Source organism: Panulirus ornatus, chromosome 12 (genome assembly GCF_036320965.1).
Source record: "Panulirus ornatus isolate Po-2019 chromosome 12, ASM3632096v1, whole genome shotgun sequence".
Classification (NCBI taxonomy): domain Eukaryota; kingdom Metazoa; phylum Arthropoda; class Malacostraca; order Decapoda; family Palinuridae; genus Panulirus; species Panulirus ornatus.
Window position 1 is genome coordinate 70,873,974 of NC_092235.1, and position 15,876 is coordinate 70,889,849.

The following is a 15,876-nucleotide window of genomic DNA, read 5'->3' on the forward strand; positions in this document are numbered from 1 at the left end:
ACATACACGGAATCTAGTGGAAGTGGACTTGCTTAACAGTGTTTGGTCTTGTATATGTGGCTCGTGTACTGAAAAGTTAGGGTTAATATCCTCATATACGAGACACATTGATGAACCTAAGCTAACTGTCAAGTTATGAACATGTATTAATAATATTTGTAATGGTAAGTGACAGTGGGGGTCGTCATGCATCTATCAGACCAAATTCTATGACAAAACTTGTGTTGATTGTATTTAACCCACTCTTGAGTTGTCTGGCTCAGTGTAACGTAAAGCCAATCTTGAGTTGTCTGTCTCAGTGTAACATAAACACAATCTTGAGTTGTCTGTCTCAGTGTAACATAAACACAATCTTGAGTTGTCTGTCTCAGTGTAACATAAACACAATCTTGAGTTGTCTGGCTCAGTGTAACGTAAAGCCAATCTTGAGTTGTCTGTCTCAGTGTAACATAAACACATAACATAAACACAATCTTGAGTTGTCTGTCTCAGTGTAACATAAACACAATCTTGAGTTGCCTGGCTCAGTGTAACATAAACACAATCTTGAGTTGTCTGGCTCAGTGTAACGTAAAGCCAATCTTGAGTTGTCTGTCTCAGTGTAACATAAACACAATCTTGAGTTGTCTGTCTCAGTGTAACATAAACACAATCTTGAGTTGTCTGTCTCAGTGTAACATAAACACAATCTTGAGTTGTCTGGCTCAGTGTAACGTAAAGCCAATCTTGAGTTGTCTGTCTCAGTGTAACATAAACACATAACATAAACACAATCTTGAGTTGTCTGTCTCAGTGTAGCATAAACACAATCTTGAGTTGTCTGTCTCAGTGTAACATAAACACAATCTTGAGTTGTCTGTCTCAGTGTAGCATAAACACAATCTTGAGTTGTCTGTCTCAGTGTAACGTAAAGGCAATCCTCCACGTGCATCCTGTGACCAGCAACAGTTGGTGTAACTGTGAGTTAACCCCCCCCCCCCCCGCCCCGCCCCCCCATCATCATCATCATACATGAAGCACCACGTCAACACTTCATCAAGCACTCTCCACCTCATAATGACTAGCACATCATTGTTGTTGTTGTTCACGAAAGATACAAACATGTAAACGTGATCTAGATTATTGTTGTGAACCTTGATGCCAGACACACACATAACCACTACATCATCAAGTCGCTCGCTTGCATCGGCTAGTAACTGGAAAGGTGAATTTAGTGTAGACAACCCTCGTGAAAACTTTTCCTAATGACGAAGAATTTAAAGATAATTTTGAGGCTTTACTGAACCATGAGTGGTCACAACCTAACCCTGCTCACCCTCACCACGAGCACCACTCATACTTCACCAACATGGAAAGCTAAAGCTTGGTGAAGTGTGTGGCCTTCCAGCAGGTGTGTCATCTTGGTCATAACAAGTGTGTGGCCTTCCTGCAGGTGTGTCATCTTGGTCATAACAAGTGTGTGGCCTTCCAGCAGGTGTGTCATCTTGGTCATAACAAGTGTGTGGCCTTCCTGCAGGTGTGTCATCTTGGTCATAACAAGTGTGTGGCCTTCCAGCAGGTGTGTCATCTTGGTCATAACAAGTGTGTGGCCTTCCTGCAGGTGTGTCATCTTGGTCATAACAAGTGAGGGGTCTCTGGTATACAACCTCATTCATGGATGAAGGAAAAGTCTTTAAAAAAGTGTTTACAATTTCTAATAATGGAGATAGACGAAACCCTAATGATTATAGAGGAATTAATGTAATTATAGAGAAATTTACGTAATTATAGAGGAATTAACGTAATTAACTGCATTGCGGAAGTGTACGATATGTGCACCATTAAGTGACTGGCTTAATGCGTCGGCCAGGAGAGAGGCCGGGGCACAGAAGAAGCATGGCTACATAGTGCTCCTCCTCCTCCTCCTCCTCCTCCTGACACAGCCGGGGGCACAGAAGAAGCATGGCTACATAGTGCTCCTCCTCCTCCTCCTCCACCTCCTCCTCCTGACACAGCCGGACGACAACGTGGGTGGAAACTATTGGTGAGTTTTCAGTTGTACAGAAGTTGTCATGTGGAGTGGTAACGATAACAGTCATAGTTGTGATGACCCTGGCCACGATGTGAGACAAGCCTCTCTACTGTTTGTTGTTGATCATAAAAGAAACATGTCAACAAGAAAAATGTTGACAATAGTTACATATCTTGATGGTTAATACTGTACTGGTCTCGATGAGCAGGAACAACATAGAAATAACTTATCAAGATTATGGTATGGTAATGATGTTTGTGATCAATAGTGAAGATGGGGACACAACCAATCAAACAGTGTTGATCCTACACCACATAGAGTTGACCATCACCTGTATCAGACAATGTTGACTGTCACCTACATTAGACAGTGTTGACCGTCACCTACACCAGATCGGATTGACCATCACCTACACCAGACAGTGTTGGCCGTCACTTACATCAAAGAATGTTGACCGTCACTTACACCAGTGTTGCTCTTCACCTACATGAGACAGTGTTGATCGTCACCTACACCAGACACTGTTGACCGTCACCTACATCGGACAGTGTTGGCCGTCACGTACGTCAATGTTGACTGTCATGTACATCAGACAGTGTTGACCGTCACTTACATTAGACATTGTTGATCGTCACGTTCATCAGAGTGTTGACCGTCACGTACATCACACAGTGCTGATCGTCACCTACACCAGGCAGTGTTGATCGTCACCTACATCAGACAGTGTTGACCGTCACGTTTATCAGTGTTGACTCATGTGCATCAGACAGTGTTGACCGTCACTTACATCAGACATTGTTGATCGTCACGTTCATCACACAGTGTTGATCGTCACCTACACCAGGCAGTGTTGATCGTCACCTACATCTGACAATGTTGACCTTCACGTTCATCAGTGTTGACCGTCACGTACATCAGACAGTGTTGACCGTCACCTACATCAGACAGTGTTGACCGTCACGTTCATCAGTGTTGACCATCACACACATCAACAGTGTTGATCGTCACCTACACCAGACAGTGTTGACCATCACGTACATCAGACAGCGTTGACCGTCATGTTCATCAGTGTTGACCGTCACGTACATCAGTGTTGACCGTTAAGTATGTCAGACAGTGTTGACCATCACGTTCATGAGAGAGTGTTGACCGTCAAGTACATCAGACAGTGTTGATCGTCACCTACACCAGACATTGTTGACCGTCACCTACACCAGACAGTTTTGATCGTCACCTACATCAGACAGTGTTGACCGTCACGTTCATCAGCGCTGACCGGCACGTACATCAGAAAATGTTGACCGTCACCTACATCAGTGTTGATCGTCACATACGACAGTGTTGACCATCACATACATCAGACAATGCTGACCGTCACCTACACCAGATAGTGTTGATCGTCACCTACATCAGACAGTGTTGACCGTCACGTTCATCAGTGTTGACGGTCACGTATATCAGACAGTGCTGACCGTCACCTACAAAAGTGTTGATCGTCACCTAAACCAAAGAGTGTTGACCATCGCATACATCAGAAAGTGTTGATCGTCACCTACACCAGTGTTGACCATCACATACATCAGACAGTGGTGATCGTCACCTGCATCACACATTGTTGACCATTACGTACATCAGACAGTGTTGATCGTCACCCACAGCAGTGTTGATCGTCACCTACTTCAGACAGTGTTGACCGTCACGTCCATCAGTGTTGACGGTCATGTATATCAGACAGTGCTGACCGTCACCTACAAAAGTGTTGATCGTCACCTAAACCAGACAGTGTTGACCATCACATACATCAGACAGTGGTGATCGCCACCTGCATCACACATTGTTGACCATTACGTACATCAGACAGTGTTGATCGTCACTCACAGCAGTGTTGATCGTCACCTACACCAGACAGTGATGAACCATCATATACATCAGACAGTGTTGATCGTCACCTACACCAGACAGTGTTGAACCATCACATACACCAGACAGTGTTGATCGTCACCTAAACCGGACATTGTTAACCATCACATACATCACACAGTGTCGATCGCCACCTACACCAGACAGTGTTGACCGTCAACCACATCAGACAGTGTTGACCGTCACCTACACCAGTGTTGATCGTCACCTACACCGGACAGTGATGAACCATCAAATAAATCAGACAGTGTAGATCGTCACCTACATTAGAGAGTGTTGACCGTCATCTACACCAGTGTTGATCGTCACTTACACTAGACAGTGTTGAACCATTACATCAGACAATGTTGATCGTCACCTACACCAGACAGTGTTGAACCATCAAATACATCAGTGTTGATCGTCACCTACACTAGACAGTGTTGACCGTCACGTACATCAGACAGTGTTGACCGTCACCTACACCAGTGTTGATCGTCACCTACATCAGACAGTGTTGAACCATCACATACATCAGACAGTGTTGATCGTCACCTACATCAGACAGTGTTGAACCATCACATACATCAGACAGTGTTGATCGTCACCTACATCAGTGTTGAACGTCACCTACACCAGACAGTGTTGAACACTCACCTACACCAGACAGTGTTGACCGTCACGTACATCAGACAGTGTTGACTGTCACCTACACCAGTGTTGATCGTCACCTACACCAGACAGCATTGAACCATCGCATACATCAGACAGTGTTGATCGTCACCTACACCAGACAGTGTAGGCCGTCACGTACATCAGACAGTGTTGACCGTCACCTACACCAGTGTTGATCATCACCTACACCAGACAGTGTTGAACCATTACATCCACCAGACAGTGTTGATCGTCAACTACACCAGACAGTGTTGACCATCACATACATCACACAGTGTCGATCGCCACCTACACTAGACAGTGTTAACCGTCAAGTACATCAGACAGTGTTGACCGTCACCTACACCAGTGTTGATCGTCACCTACACCAGACAGTGATGAACCATCAAGTAAATCAGACAGTATAGATCGTCACCTACATCAGAGAGTGTTGACTGTTACCTACACCAGTGTTGATCGTCACTCACACTTGACAGTATTGAACTATCACATACATCAGACAGTGTTGATCGGCACCTACACCAGACAATGCTGATCGTCACCTACACCAGACAGTGTTGAACCATCAAATACATCAGACACTGTTGATCGTCACCTGCACCAGACAGTGTTGACCATCTCGTACATCAGACGGTAATGACCGTCACCGACACCAGTGTTGATCGCCACCTACACCAGACAGTGTTGAACCATCACATACATCAGACAGTGTTGATCGTCACCTACACCAGATAGTGTTGACCGTCACGTACATCAGACAGTGTTGACCGTCACCTATACCAGTGTTGATCGTCACCTACGCCAGACAGTGTTGAACCATCACATATATCAGACACTGTTGATCGTCACCTACACCAGACAGTGTTGACCGTCACGCACATCAGACAGTGTTGACCGTCACCTACACCAGTGTTGATCGTCACCTACACCAGACAGCATTGAACCATCACATACATCAAACACTTGATCGTCACCTACACCAGACAGTGTTGACCGTCACGTACATCAGACTGTGTTGACCATCACATACATCAGACAGTGTTGACCGTCACCTACACCAGTGCTGATCGTCACCTACGCCAGTGTTGAACCATCACATACATCAGACAGTTTTGATCGTCACCTGCATCAGGCAGTGTTGATTGTCACCTACACCAGACAGTGTTGATCGTTACCTCCATCACACTGTTAACTTTCATTGTTCCAGGTAGTGTCTGCGTGATGGGTAGTGGTGGCAGCAGGGACGTGAGAAGGTTCCCACAGGAGACATTATGTGATCATGATGGCAGCATCAACTGTGTGGCCGCCTCAGACGACCAGTCCCTCCTGGTGACTGGTTCAGACGACCGTACCGTCAGGGTCTGGGATATCGTCAGCCCAGACGCGGAGTGTATCGGTATCCTGCGGTAAGGCGCCTCGCCCACTACCTCTCCTCTACCTGCTTTCCTCTGTCCTCCAGCTGCCTCTGTCCTCCAGCTGCCTCTGTCCTCCAGCTGCCTCTGTCCTCCAGCTGTCTGTGTCGTCCAGGTGCCAACGTCCTCCAGGTGTCTGTGTCCTTCAGGTGCCTGCGCCCCTGAGCTGTCTGTGTCCTCCAGGTGCCAGTGTCCTTCAGCTCTCTGTGTCCTCCAAGTGTCTCTGTCCTCCAGCTGTCTGTGTCCTCCAAGTGCCTTTGCCATCCAAGTGTCTGTGTCCAGTTGCATGTGTCCCACAGATGACTGTGTCCTCCAAATGACTGTGTCCTCCAGCTGTCTGTGTCCTCCAACTGTCTGTGTTCTCCAGCTGTCTGTGTCCTACAACTGTCTGTGTTCTCCAGCTGTCTGTGTTCTCCAGCTGTCTGTGTTCTCCAGCTGTCTGTGTTCTCCAGCTGTCTGTGTCCTCCAGCTGTCTGTGTTCTCCAGCTGTCTTTGTCCTCCAAGTGTCTGTCTCTTACAGATGACTGTGTCCTCCAGGTGTCGTATGTCCTTCAGTTGCCTGTGTTTTACAAGTGCCAGTATCTTCCAGGAACCCGTGTCTTCCAGATACCAGTATCTTCCAGGTACCCGTGTCTTCCAGATACCAGTATCTTCCAGGAACCAGTGTCTTCCAGATACCAGTATCTTCCAGGAACCCGTGTCCTCCAGATACCAGTATCTTCCAGGAACCCGTGTCTTCCAGATACCAGTATCTTCCAGGTACCCGTGTCTTCCAGATACCAGTATCTTCCAGGAACCCGTGTCTTCCAGATACCAGTATCTTCCAGGTACCCGTGTCTTCCAGATACCAGTATCTTCCAGGTACCTGGGTCTTCCAGATGCCAGTATCTTCCAGGTACCTGGGTCTTCCAGGTACCTGTTTCTTCCAGGTGCCAGTATCTTCCAGGTACCTGGGTCTTCCAGGTGCCAGTATCTTCCAGGTACCTGTTTCTTCCAGGTGCCAGTATCTTCCAGGTACCTGGGTCTTCCTGATACCTGTCTCCCTCTGGTGTGTGTGTGTCTTCGACATGATTATGTCTTGCAGGTACACATCAGTTACTTCACCTGTGTCTTCCCCCAGGGGCCACGTAAGCTAAATCACCTGTGTCTTCCCCCAGGGGTCACACCAGCTACATCACCTGTGTCTTCCCCCAGGGGCCACATCAGCTACATCACCTGTGTCTTCCCCCAGGGGTCACACCAGCTACATCACCTGTGTCTTCCCCCAGGGGTCACACCAGCTACATCACCTGTGTCTCGGTGGTCGACATCTATGTGCTCAGTGGGTCGGCGGACAACACAATCAGGAAGTGGGACATCACCTCATGTGACTGTGTCTATACATACAACGGTACAGTACAGTCTGCTTCTCCTCCTCCTCCTCCTGCCCACCATCCTTCCTCTCCCCTCCTTACCTCATGTATCACTCACCAGGCACGTCTTCCTTCCCCTCCTTACCTCATGTATCACTCACTAGGCACGTCTTCCTTCCCCTCCATACCTCATGTATCACTCACCAGGCACGTCTTCCTTCCCCTCCGTACATCATGTATCACTCACCAGGCACGTCTTCCTTCCCCTCCTTACCTCATGTATCACTCACCAGGCACGTCTTCCTTCCCCTCCATACCTCATGTATCACTCACCAGGCACGTCTTCCTTCCCCTCCGTACACCATGTATCACTCACCAGGCACGTCTTCCTTCCCCTCCGTACATCATGTATCACTCACCAGGCACGTCTTCCTTCCCCTCCGTAGGCTATATATCACTCACCAGGCACGTCTTTAAGTCCCTCTGTACCTCATGTATCACTCACCAGGCAGGTCTTCCTTCCTCTCCGTAGGCCATGTATCACGCATCAGCCGTGTCCTGTGCACCGGCGAGTATGTCTTGAGCACTTCTCATGACCACACGGCCAAGGCTTGGTATTTTCATGAGGAAGACTTGCCATGCAATGATGAAGATTCCAGCTGTATCTGCACCTTTGAGGTAATGACATTCCCACATAATTTTTTTCTAGCGTAAAACCCTAACACATTTCAGTCTATAGACAGATATTCTACAAAGATAAAAAAGAACTATGATAATAAAACTCACAAAACCTAACTTGGGGATTAAATTACAATGGTCTGCAAACACGTCAGTCACTACGAATAAGTATTGACCAACAGAAATCTATCAAAATTTAGAGTATTTGACATACTATATGTATCCTAAAATCAAATAATCATACTAAATGTACCACAAACAAGACTAGTGTTCATACTAAATGTCCCACAAACAAGACTAGTGTTCATACTAAATGTCCCACAAACAAGACTAGTGGTCATACTAAATGTCCCACAAACAAGACTAGTGGTCATACTAAATGTCCCACAAACAAGACTAGTGGTCATACTAAATGTCCCACAAACAAGACTAGTGGTCATACTAAATGTCCCACAAACAAGACTAGTGGTCATACTAAATGTCCCACAAACAAGACTAGTGGTCATACTAAATGTACCACAAACAAGACTAGTGGTCTTAATAAATGTACCACAAACAAGACTAGTGGTCATACTAAATGTACCAGAAAGAGATAGTCTAAAGTCATACCATTTTTGTGAATCTCATGACCTCAGTGTGGGTGTCAGGATCTCAGTGTGGGCGTCAGGACCTCAATGTGGGCGTCAGGATCTCAATGTCGGTGTCAGGACTTTGGTGTGGGTGTCAGGACCTCATGTGGATGTCAGGACCACAGTGTGGATGTCAGGACACAGTGTGGACGTCAGGACCCCAGTGTGGGTGTCAAAACCTCAGTGTGGGTGTCAGGACCTCAGTGTGGGTGTCAGGACCTCAGTGTGAGTGTCACGACCACAGTGTGGGTGTCAGAACCTCAGTGTGGGAGTCAGGACCTCAGTGTGGGTGTCAGAAACTCAGTGTGGACGTCAGGACCTCAGTGTGGGTGTCACGACCTCAGTGTGCATGTCAGGACCTCAATGTGGACGTCAGGACCTCAGTGTGGGTGTCAGAACCTCAGTGTGGGTGTCAGAACCTCAGTGTGGGTGTCAGTACTTCAGTGTCGGTGTCAGGACCACAGTGTGGGTGTCAGAACCTCAGTGTGGATGTCACGACCTCAGTGTGGGTGTCAGGACCTCAGTGTGGATGTCAGGACCTCAGTGTGGGTGTCAGGACCTTAGTGTCGGTGTCAGGACCACAGTCTGGGTAACAGGACCTCAGTGTGGGTGTTAGGACTTCAGTGTGGATGTCAGGACCACAGTGTGGGTGTTAGGATCTCATTGTGGGTGTCAGGACCTCAGTGTGGGTGTCGGAGCCTCAGTGTGGACGTCAGGACCTCAGTGTGGGTGTCAGGACCTCAGTGTGGATGTCAGGACCTCAATGTGGACGTCATGACCTCAGTGTGGGTGTCAGAACCTCAGTGTGGGTGTCAGTACTTCAGTGTGGGTGTCAGTACTTCAGTGTGGGTGTCAGGACCACAATGTGGGTGTCAGGACCTCAGTGTGGATGCCAGGACCTCAGTATGGGTGTCAGGACCTCAGTTTGGATGTCAGGACCACAGTGTGGGTGTTAGGATCTCATTGTGGGTGTCAGGACATCAGTGTGGGTGTCAGGACCTCAGTGTGAGTGTCACGACCTCAGTGTGGGTGTCAGAACCTCAGTGTGGGTGTCAGGACCTAAGTGTGGGTGTCAGGACTTCAGTGAGGGTATCAGGACCTCAGTGTGGGTGTCAGAAACTCAGTGTGGGTGTCAGGACCTCAGTGTCGGTGTCAGGACCTCAGTGTGGGTGTTAGACCTTCAGTGTGGTGTGTCAGAACCTCAGTGTGGGTGTCAGGACTTTAGTGTGGGATGTCAAGACCTCAGTGTTGGTGTCAGGACCTCATTGTGGATGTCAGGACCTCAGTGTGGGTGGCAGGACCTCAGTGTGGATGTCAGAACTTCAGTGTGGGTGTCAGGACCTGAGTGTCGGTGTAAGGACCACAGTCTAGGTATCAGGACCTCAGTGTGGGTGTCAGGACCTCAGTGTTGATGTCAGGACCACAGTGTGGGTGTTAAGATCTCATTGTGGGTGTCAGGACCTCAGTGACGGTGTCGGAGCCTCAGTGTGGACGTCAGGATCTCAGTGTGGGTGTCAGAACCTCAGTGTGGATGTCAGGACCTCAATGTAGACGTCAGGACCTCAGTGTAGGTGTCAGAACCTCAGTGTGGGTGTCAGGACCTCAGTGTTGGTGTCAGAACTTCAGTGTGGGTGTCAGGACCACAATGTGGGTGTCAGGACCTCAGTGTGGATGCCAGGACCTCAGTGTGGGTGTCAGGACCTCAGTTTGGATGTCAGGACCACAGTGTGGGTGTTAGGATCTCACTGTGGGTGTCAGGACCTCAGTGTGGGTGTCAGGACCTCAGTGTGAGTGTCAGGACCTCAGTGTGGGTGTCAGGACCTCAGTGTGGATGTCAGGACTTCAGTGAGGGTATCAGGAAGTCAGTGTGGGTGTCAGAACCTCAGTGTGGGTGTCAGGACCTCAGTGTGGGTGTCAGGACCTCAGTGTGGGTGTTAGACCTTCAGTGTGGGGTGTCAGAACCTCAGTGTATGTGTCAGGACTTTAGTGTAGGATGTCAAGTCCTCATTGTGGGTGTCAGGACCTCAGTGTAGGTTGTCAGGACCTCAGTGTGGGCGTCAGGACCTCAATGTGGGTGTCAGGACCTCAGTGTCGGTGTCAGGACCTCAGTGTCGGTGTCAGGACCTCAGTCTGGGTATCAGGACCTCAGTGTGGGTGTCAGGACCTCAGTGTGGATGTCGGGACTACAGTGTGGGTGTTAGGATCTCATTGTGGGTGTCAGGACCTCAGTGTGGGTGTCGGAACCTCAGTGTGGACGTCAGGACCTCAGTGTAGGTGTCAGGACCTCAGTGTGGATGTCAGGACCTCAATGTGGACGTCAGGACCTCGGTGTGGGTGTCAGAACCTCAGTGTGGATGTCAGGATCTCAGTGTGGGTGTCAGGACCTCAGTGTGGGTGTCAGGACCACAATGTGGGTGTCAGGACGTCAGTGTGGATGTCAGGACATCAGTGTGGGTGTCAGGACGTCAGTGTGGATGTCAGGACCACAGTGTGGGTGTTAGGATCTCATTGTGGGTGTCAGGACCTCAGTGTGGGTGTCAGGACCTCAGTGTGGGTTTCAGGACCTCAGTGTGGGTGTCAGGACCTCCGTGTTGGTGTCAGGACCTCAGTGAGGGTATCAGGACCTCAGTGTGGGTGTCAGAACCTCAGTGTGGGTGTCAGGACCTCAGTGTGGGGTGTCAGGACCTCAGTGGGGGTGTCAGGACTTCAGTGTGGGTGTCAGAACCTCAGTGTGGGTGTCAGGACTTCAGTGTGGGATGTCAAGACCTCATTGTGGGTGTCAGGACCTCAGTGTAGGTTGTCAGGACCCCAGTGTGGATGTCAGGACCTCCGTGTGGGTGTCAGGACCTCAGTGTGGGTATCAGGACATCTGTGTGGGTATCAGGACCTCAGTGTGGGTATCAGGACCTTAGTGTGGGTGTCAGACCTCAGTGCGGTTGTCAGGTGCTACGTGTGGGCGTCAGGACCTCTGTGTGGGCGTTGGGACCTGAGTGTGGAGTGTCAGGACCTGAGTGTGGGTGTCAGGACTTCAGTGTGGGTGTCAGGACCACAATGTGGATGTCAGGACCTCAGTGTCGGTGTCAGGACCTCAGTGTGGATGTCAGGACCACAGTGTGGGTGTTAGGATCTCATTGTGGGTATCAGGACCTCAGTGTGGATGTCAGGACCTCAGTGTGGGTGTCAGGACCTCAGTGTGGGTGTCAGGACTTCAGTGAGGGTATCAGAACCTCAGTGTGGGTGTCAGAACCTCAGTGTGGGTGTCAGGACCTCTGTGTGGGTGTCAGGACCTCAGTGTGGGGTGTCAGAACCTCATTGTGGGTGTCAGGACCTCAGTGTGGGATGTCAAGACCTCAGTGTGGGTGTCAGGACCTCAGTGTAGGTTGTCAGGCCCTGAGTGTGGGCGTCAGGACCTCAGTGTGGGTGTCAGGACCTCATTGTGGGTATCTGGACCTCAGTGTGGGTATCAGGACCTCAGTGTGGGTGTCAGACCTCAGTGCGGTTGTCAGGTGCTCAGTGTGGGCGTCAGGACCTCTGTGTGGGTGTTAGGACCTTAGTGTGTGGTCAGGACCTCAGTGTGGGTGTCAGGACCTCAGTGTGGGTGTCAGGACCTCAGTGTGGAGTGTCAGGACCTCAGTGTGGGTGTCAGGACCTCAGTGTGGGTGTCAGGATCTCAGTGTGGGTATCAGGACCTGAGTGTGGGTGTCAGGACCTGAGTGTGGGTGTCAGGACCTCAGTGTGGAGTGTCAGGACCTCAGTGTGGGTGCCAGGACCTCAGTGTGGGTGTCAGGATCTCAGTGTGGGTATCGGGACCTCATTGCGGGGTGTCAGAACCTCAGTGTTGGTGGTAGGACCTCAGTGTGGGTGTCATGTGCTCAGTGTAGGCGTCAGGACCTCAGTCTGGGTGTCAGGACCTCAGTGTGGGATCAGGACCTCAATATGTGTGTCAGGACCTCATTGTGGGGTGTCAGGACCTCAGTGTGGGTGTCAGAACATCAATGTGGGGTGTCAGGACTTCAGTGTGGGCGGCAGGACCACAGTGTGAGTGTCAGGACCTCAGTGTGGGGTGTCAGAACTTCAGTGTGGGCGTCAGGACCTGTGTGTGGGGTATCAGAACCTCAGTGTGGGTGTCAGGACCACAGTGTGGGGTGTCAGGACTTCAGTGTGGGCGTCAGGACCTCAGTGTGGGTGTCAGGACTTCATTGTGGGTGTCAGAACCACAGTGTGGGGTGTCAGGTACTCCGTGTGGGCGACAGGACTTCAGTGTGGGTGTCAGGACCTGTGTGTGGGCGTCCGGACCTCAGTGTGTGTGTGTGTTAGGACCTCATTGTGGGGTGTCAGGACCTCAATGTGGACGTCAGGACCACAGTGTGGGGTGTCAGAACTTCAGTGTGGGGTGTCAGAACCTCAGTGTGGGCGTCAGAACCTCAGTGTGGGGTGTCAGAAATTAATTGTGGGCGTCAGGACCTCAGTGTGGGTTGTCAGGATCTCAGTGTAGGCGTCAGGACCTCAGTGTGGGTGTCAGGCCCTCAGTGTGTGTGTCACGACCTCATTGTGGGGTGTCAGGACCTCAGTATGGGCGTCAGGACCTCAATATGGGCGTCAGACCTCAGTGTGGGGTGTCAGGACCTCAGTGTGGGCGGCAGGACCTCAGCGTGGGTGTCAGAACCTCAGTGTGGGGTGTCAGGTATTCAGTGTGGACGACAGGATCTCAGTATGGGTGTCAGGACCTCAGTGTGGACGTCAGGACCTCGGTGTGTGTACATCAGGACCTCATTGTGGGGTGTCAGGATCTCAATGTGGACGTCAGGACCTCATTGTGGGGTGTCAGGACCTCAGTGTGGAGTGTCAGGACCTCAGTGTGGGTGTCAGGAACTCAGTGCGGGCGTCAGGACCTCAGTGTGGGTGTCAGGACCTCAGTGTGGGGTGTCAGGACCTCAGTGTGGTTGTCAGGACTTCAGTAAGGGTATCAGGACCTCAGTGCGGTTGTCAGAACCTTAGTGTGGGTGTCAGGACCTCAGTGTCGGTGTCAGGACCTCAGTGTGGGTGTCAGGACCTCAGTGTGGGTGTCAGAACCTCAGTGTGAGTGTCAGGACTAAAGTGTGGATGTCAAGACCTCAGTGTGGGTGTCAGGACCTCAGTGTAGGTTGTCAGGTGCTCAGTGTGGGCGTCAGGACCTGAGTGTAGGTGTCAGGACCTCAGTCTGGGTATCAGGACCTCAGTGTGGGGTGTCAGAACCTCAGTGTGGGTTTCAGACCTCAGTGCGGTTGTCAGGTGCTCAGTGTGGGCGTCAGAACCTCAGTATGGTGTTAGGACCTCAGTGTGTGGTCAGGACCTGAGTGTGGGTGTCAGGACATCAGTGTGGGTGTCAGGACTTCAGTGTGGAGTGTCAGGACCTCAGTGTGGGTGTCAGGACTTCAGTGTAGATATCAGGACCTCAGTGTGGGTGTCAGGACCTCAGTGTGGATGTCAGGACCTCAGTGTGGGTATCAGGACCTCATTGTGGGGTGTCAGAACCTCAGTGTGGGTGTTAAGACCTCAGTGTGGGTGTCAGGTGCTCAGTGTGGGCGTCAGGACCTCATTTTGGGTGTCAGAACCTCAGTGTGGGGTCAGGATCTCAGTGTGTGTGTCAGGACCTCATTGTGGGGTGTCAGGACCTCAGTGTGTGTGTCAGAACATCAGTGTGGGGTGTCAGGACTTCAGTGTGGGCGGCAGGACCACAGTGTGAGTGTCAGGACCTCAGTGTGGGGTGTCAGAACCTCAGTGTGGGCGTCAGGACCTGTGTGTGGGGTATCAGAACCACGGTGTGGGCGTCAGGACCACAGTATGGGGTGTCAGGACTTCAGTGTGGGCGTCAGGACCTCAGTGTGGGTGTCAGGACTTCAGTGTGGGTGTCAGAACCTTAGTGTGGGGTGTCAGGTGCTCAGTGTGAGCGACAGAACCTCAGTGTTGGTGTCAGGACCTCAGCGTGGGCGTCAGGACCTCAGTGTGTGTGTGTGTCAGGACCTCATTGTGGGGTGACAGGACCTCAATGTGGACGTCAGGACCACAGTGTGGGGTGTCAGGACTTCAGTGTGGGGTGTCAGAACCTCAGTGTGGGTTTCAGAACCTCAGTGTGGGGTGTCAGAAATTAATTGTGGGCGTCAGGACATCAGTGTGGGGTGTCAGGATCTCAGTGGAGGCGTCAGGACCTCAGTATGGGCGTCAGGACCTCTGTGTGGGGTGTCAGGACTTCAGTGTTGGCGGCAGGACCTCAGCGTGGGTGTCAGGATCTCAGTGTGGGGTGCCCAGTGTGGGCGACAGGACCTCAGTGTGGGTGTCAGGACCTCAGTGTGGGCGTCAGGACCTCAGTGTGAGTATGTCAGGACCTCATTGTGGGGTGTCAGGATTTCAGTGTGGGGTGTCAGAACCTCAGTGTGGGTGTCAGGCCTCAGTGTGGGGTGTCAGAAATTCATGGTGGGCGTCAGGACCTCAGTGTGGGGTGTCAGGATCTCATTGTGGGTGTCAGAACCTCATTGTGGGTGTCAGAACCTCAGTGTGTGTGTCAGGACCCCATTTTGGGATGTCAGGACTTCAGTGTGGGCGGCAGGACCTCAGTGTGGGGTGTCAGGACCACAGTGTGGGGTGTCAGAACCTCAACGTGGGCGTCAGGACCTCAGCGTGGGGTGTCAGGATCTCAGTGTGGGTGTCAGGTGCTCATTGTGGGTGTCAGGACCTCAGTGTGGGTGTCTGGACCTCTGTGCGGGCGTCAGGACCTGAGTGTGGGGTGTCATAACCTCAGTGTGGGCGTCAGGACCTCAGTGTGGGTGTCAGGACCTCAGTGTGGATGTCAGGACCTCAGTGTGGGGTGTCACGACCTTAGTGTGGGTGTCAGGACCTGAGTGTGGGGTGTCAGAACCTCAGTGTGGGCGTCAGGACCTCAGTGTGGGTGTCAGGACTTCAGTGTTGGCGTCAGGACCTCAGTCTGGGTGTCAGGACCTCAGTGTGGGTGTCAGGACCTCAGTCTGGGTGTCAGGATCTCACTGTGGGCGTCAGGACTTCAGTGTGGGTGTCAGGACCACAGTGTGGGTGTCAGGACCTCAGTGTGGGCGTCAGGACCTCAGTGTGGGTGTCAGGACTTCAGTGTTGGCGTCAGGACCTCAGTGTGGATGTCAGGACCTCAGTGTGGGTGTCAGGACCTCAGTCTGGGTGTCAGGATCTCACTGTGGGCGTCAGGACTTCAG

At 51.1% G+C, this 15,876-nt stretch overlaps 1 protein-coding gene across 1 annotated transcript in view; it reads left to right on the plus strand.

The window, feature by feature from the left end:
• The first annotated feature begins 1,862 nt into the window (after nucleotides 1-1,862).
• LOC139752269 (uncharacterized) overlaps nucleotides 1,863-15,876 on the plus strand; it is a 65,277-nt gene continuing 51,263 nt past the window's right edge. The window contains exons 1-4 of the mRNA XM_071668301.1: nucleotides 1,863-2,023; nucleotides 5,793-5,991; nucleotides 7,266-7,387; nucleotides 7,882-8,027. Of these exons, the coding sequence (XP_071524402.1) occupies nucleotides 5,807-5,991; nucleotides 7,266-7,387; nucleotides 7,882-8,027 (453 nt within the window). The 5' untranslated portion in view covers nucleotides 1,863-2,023; nucleotides 5,793-5,806. The remainder of the gene's footprint in view (nucleotides 2,024-5,792; nucleotides 5,992-7,265; nucleotides 7,388-7,881; nucleotides 8,028-15,876) is intronic.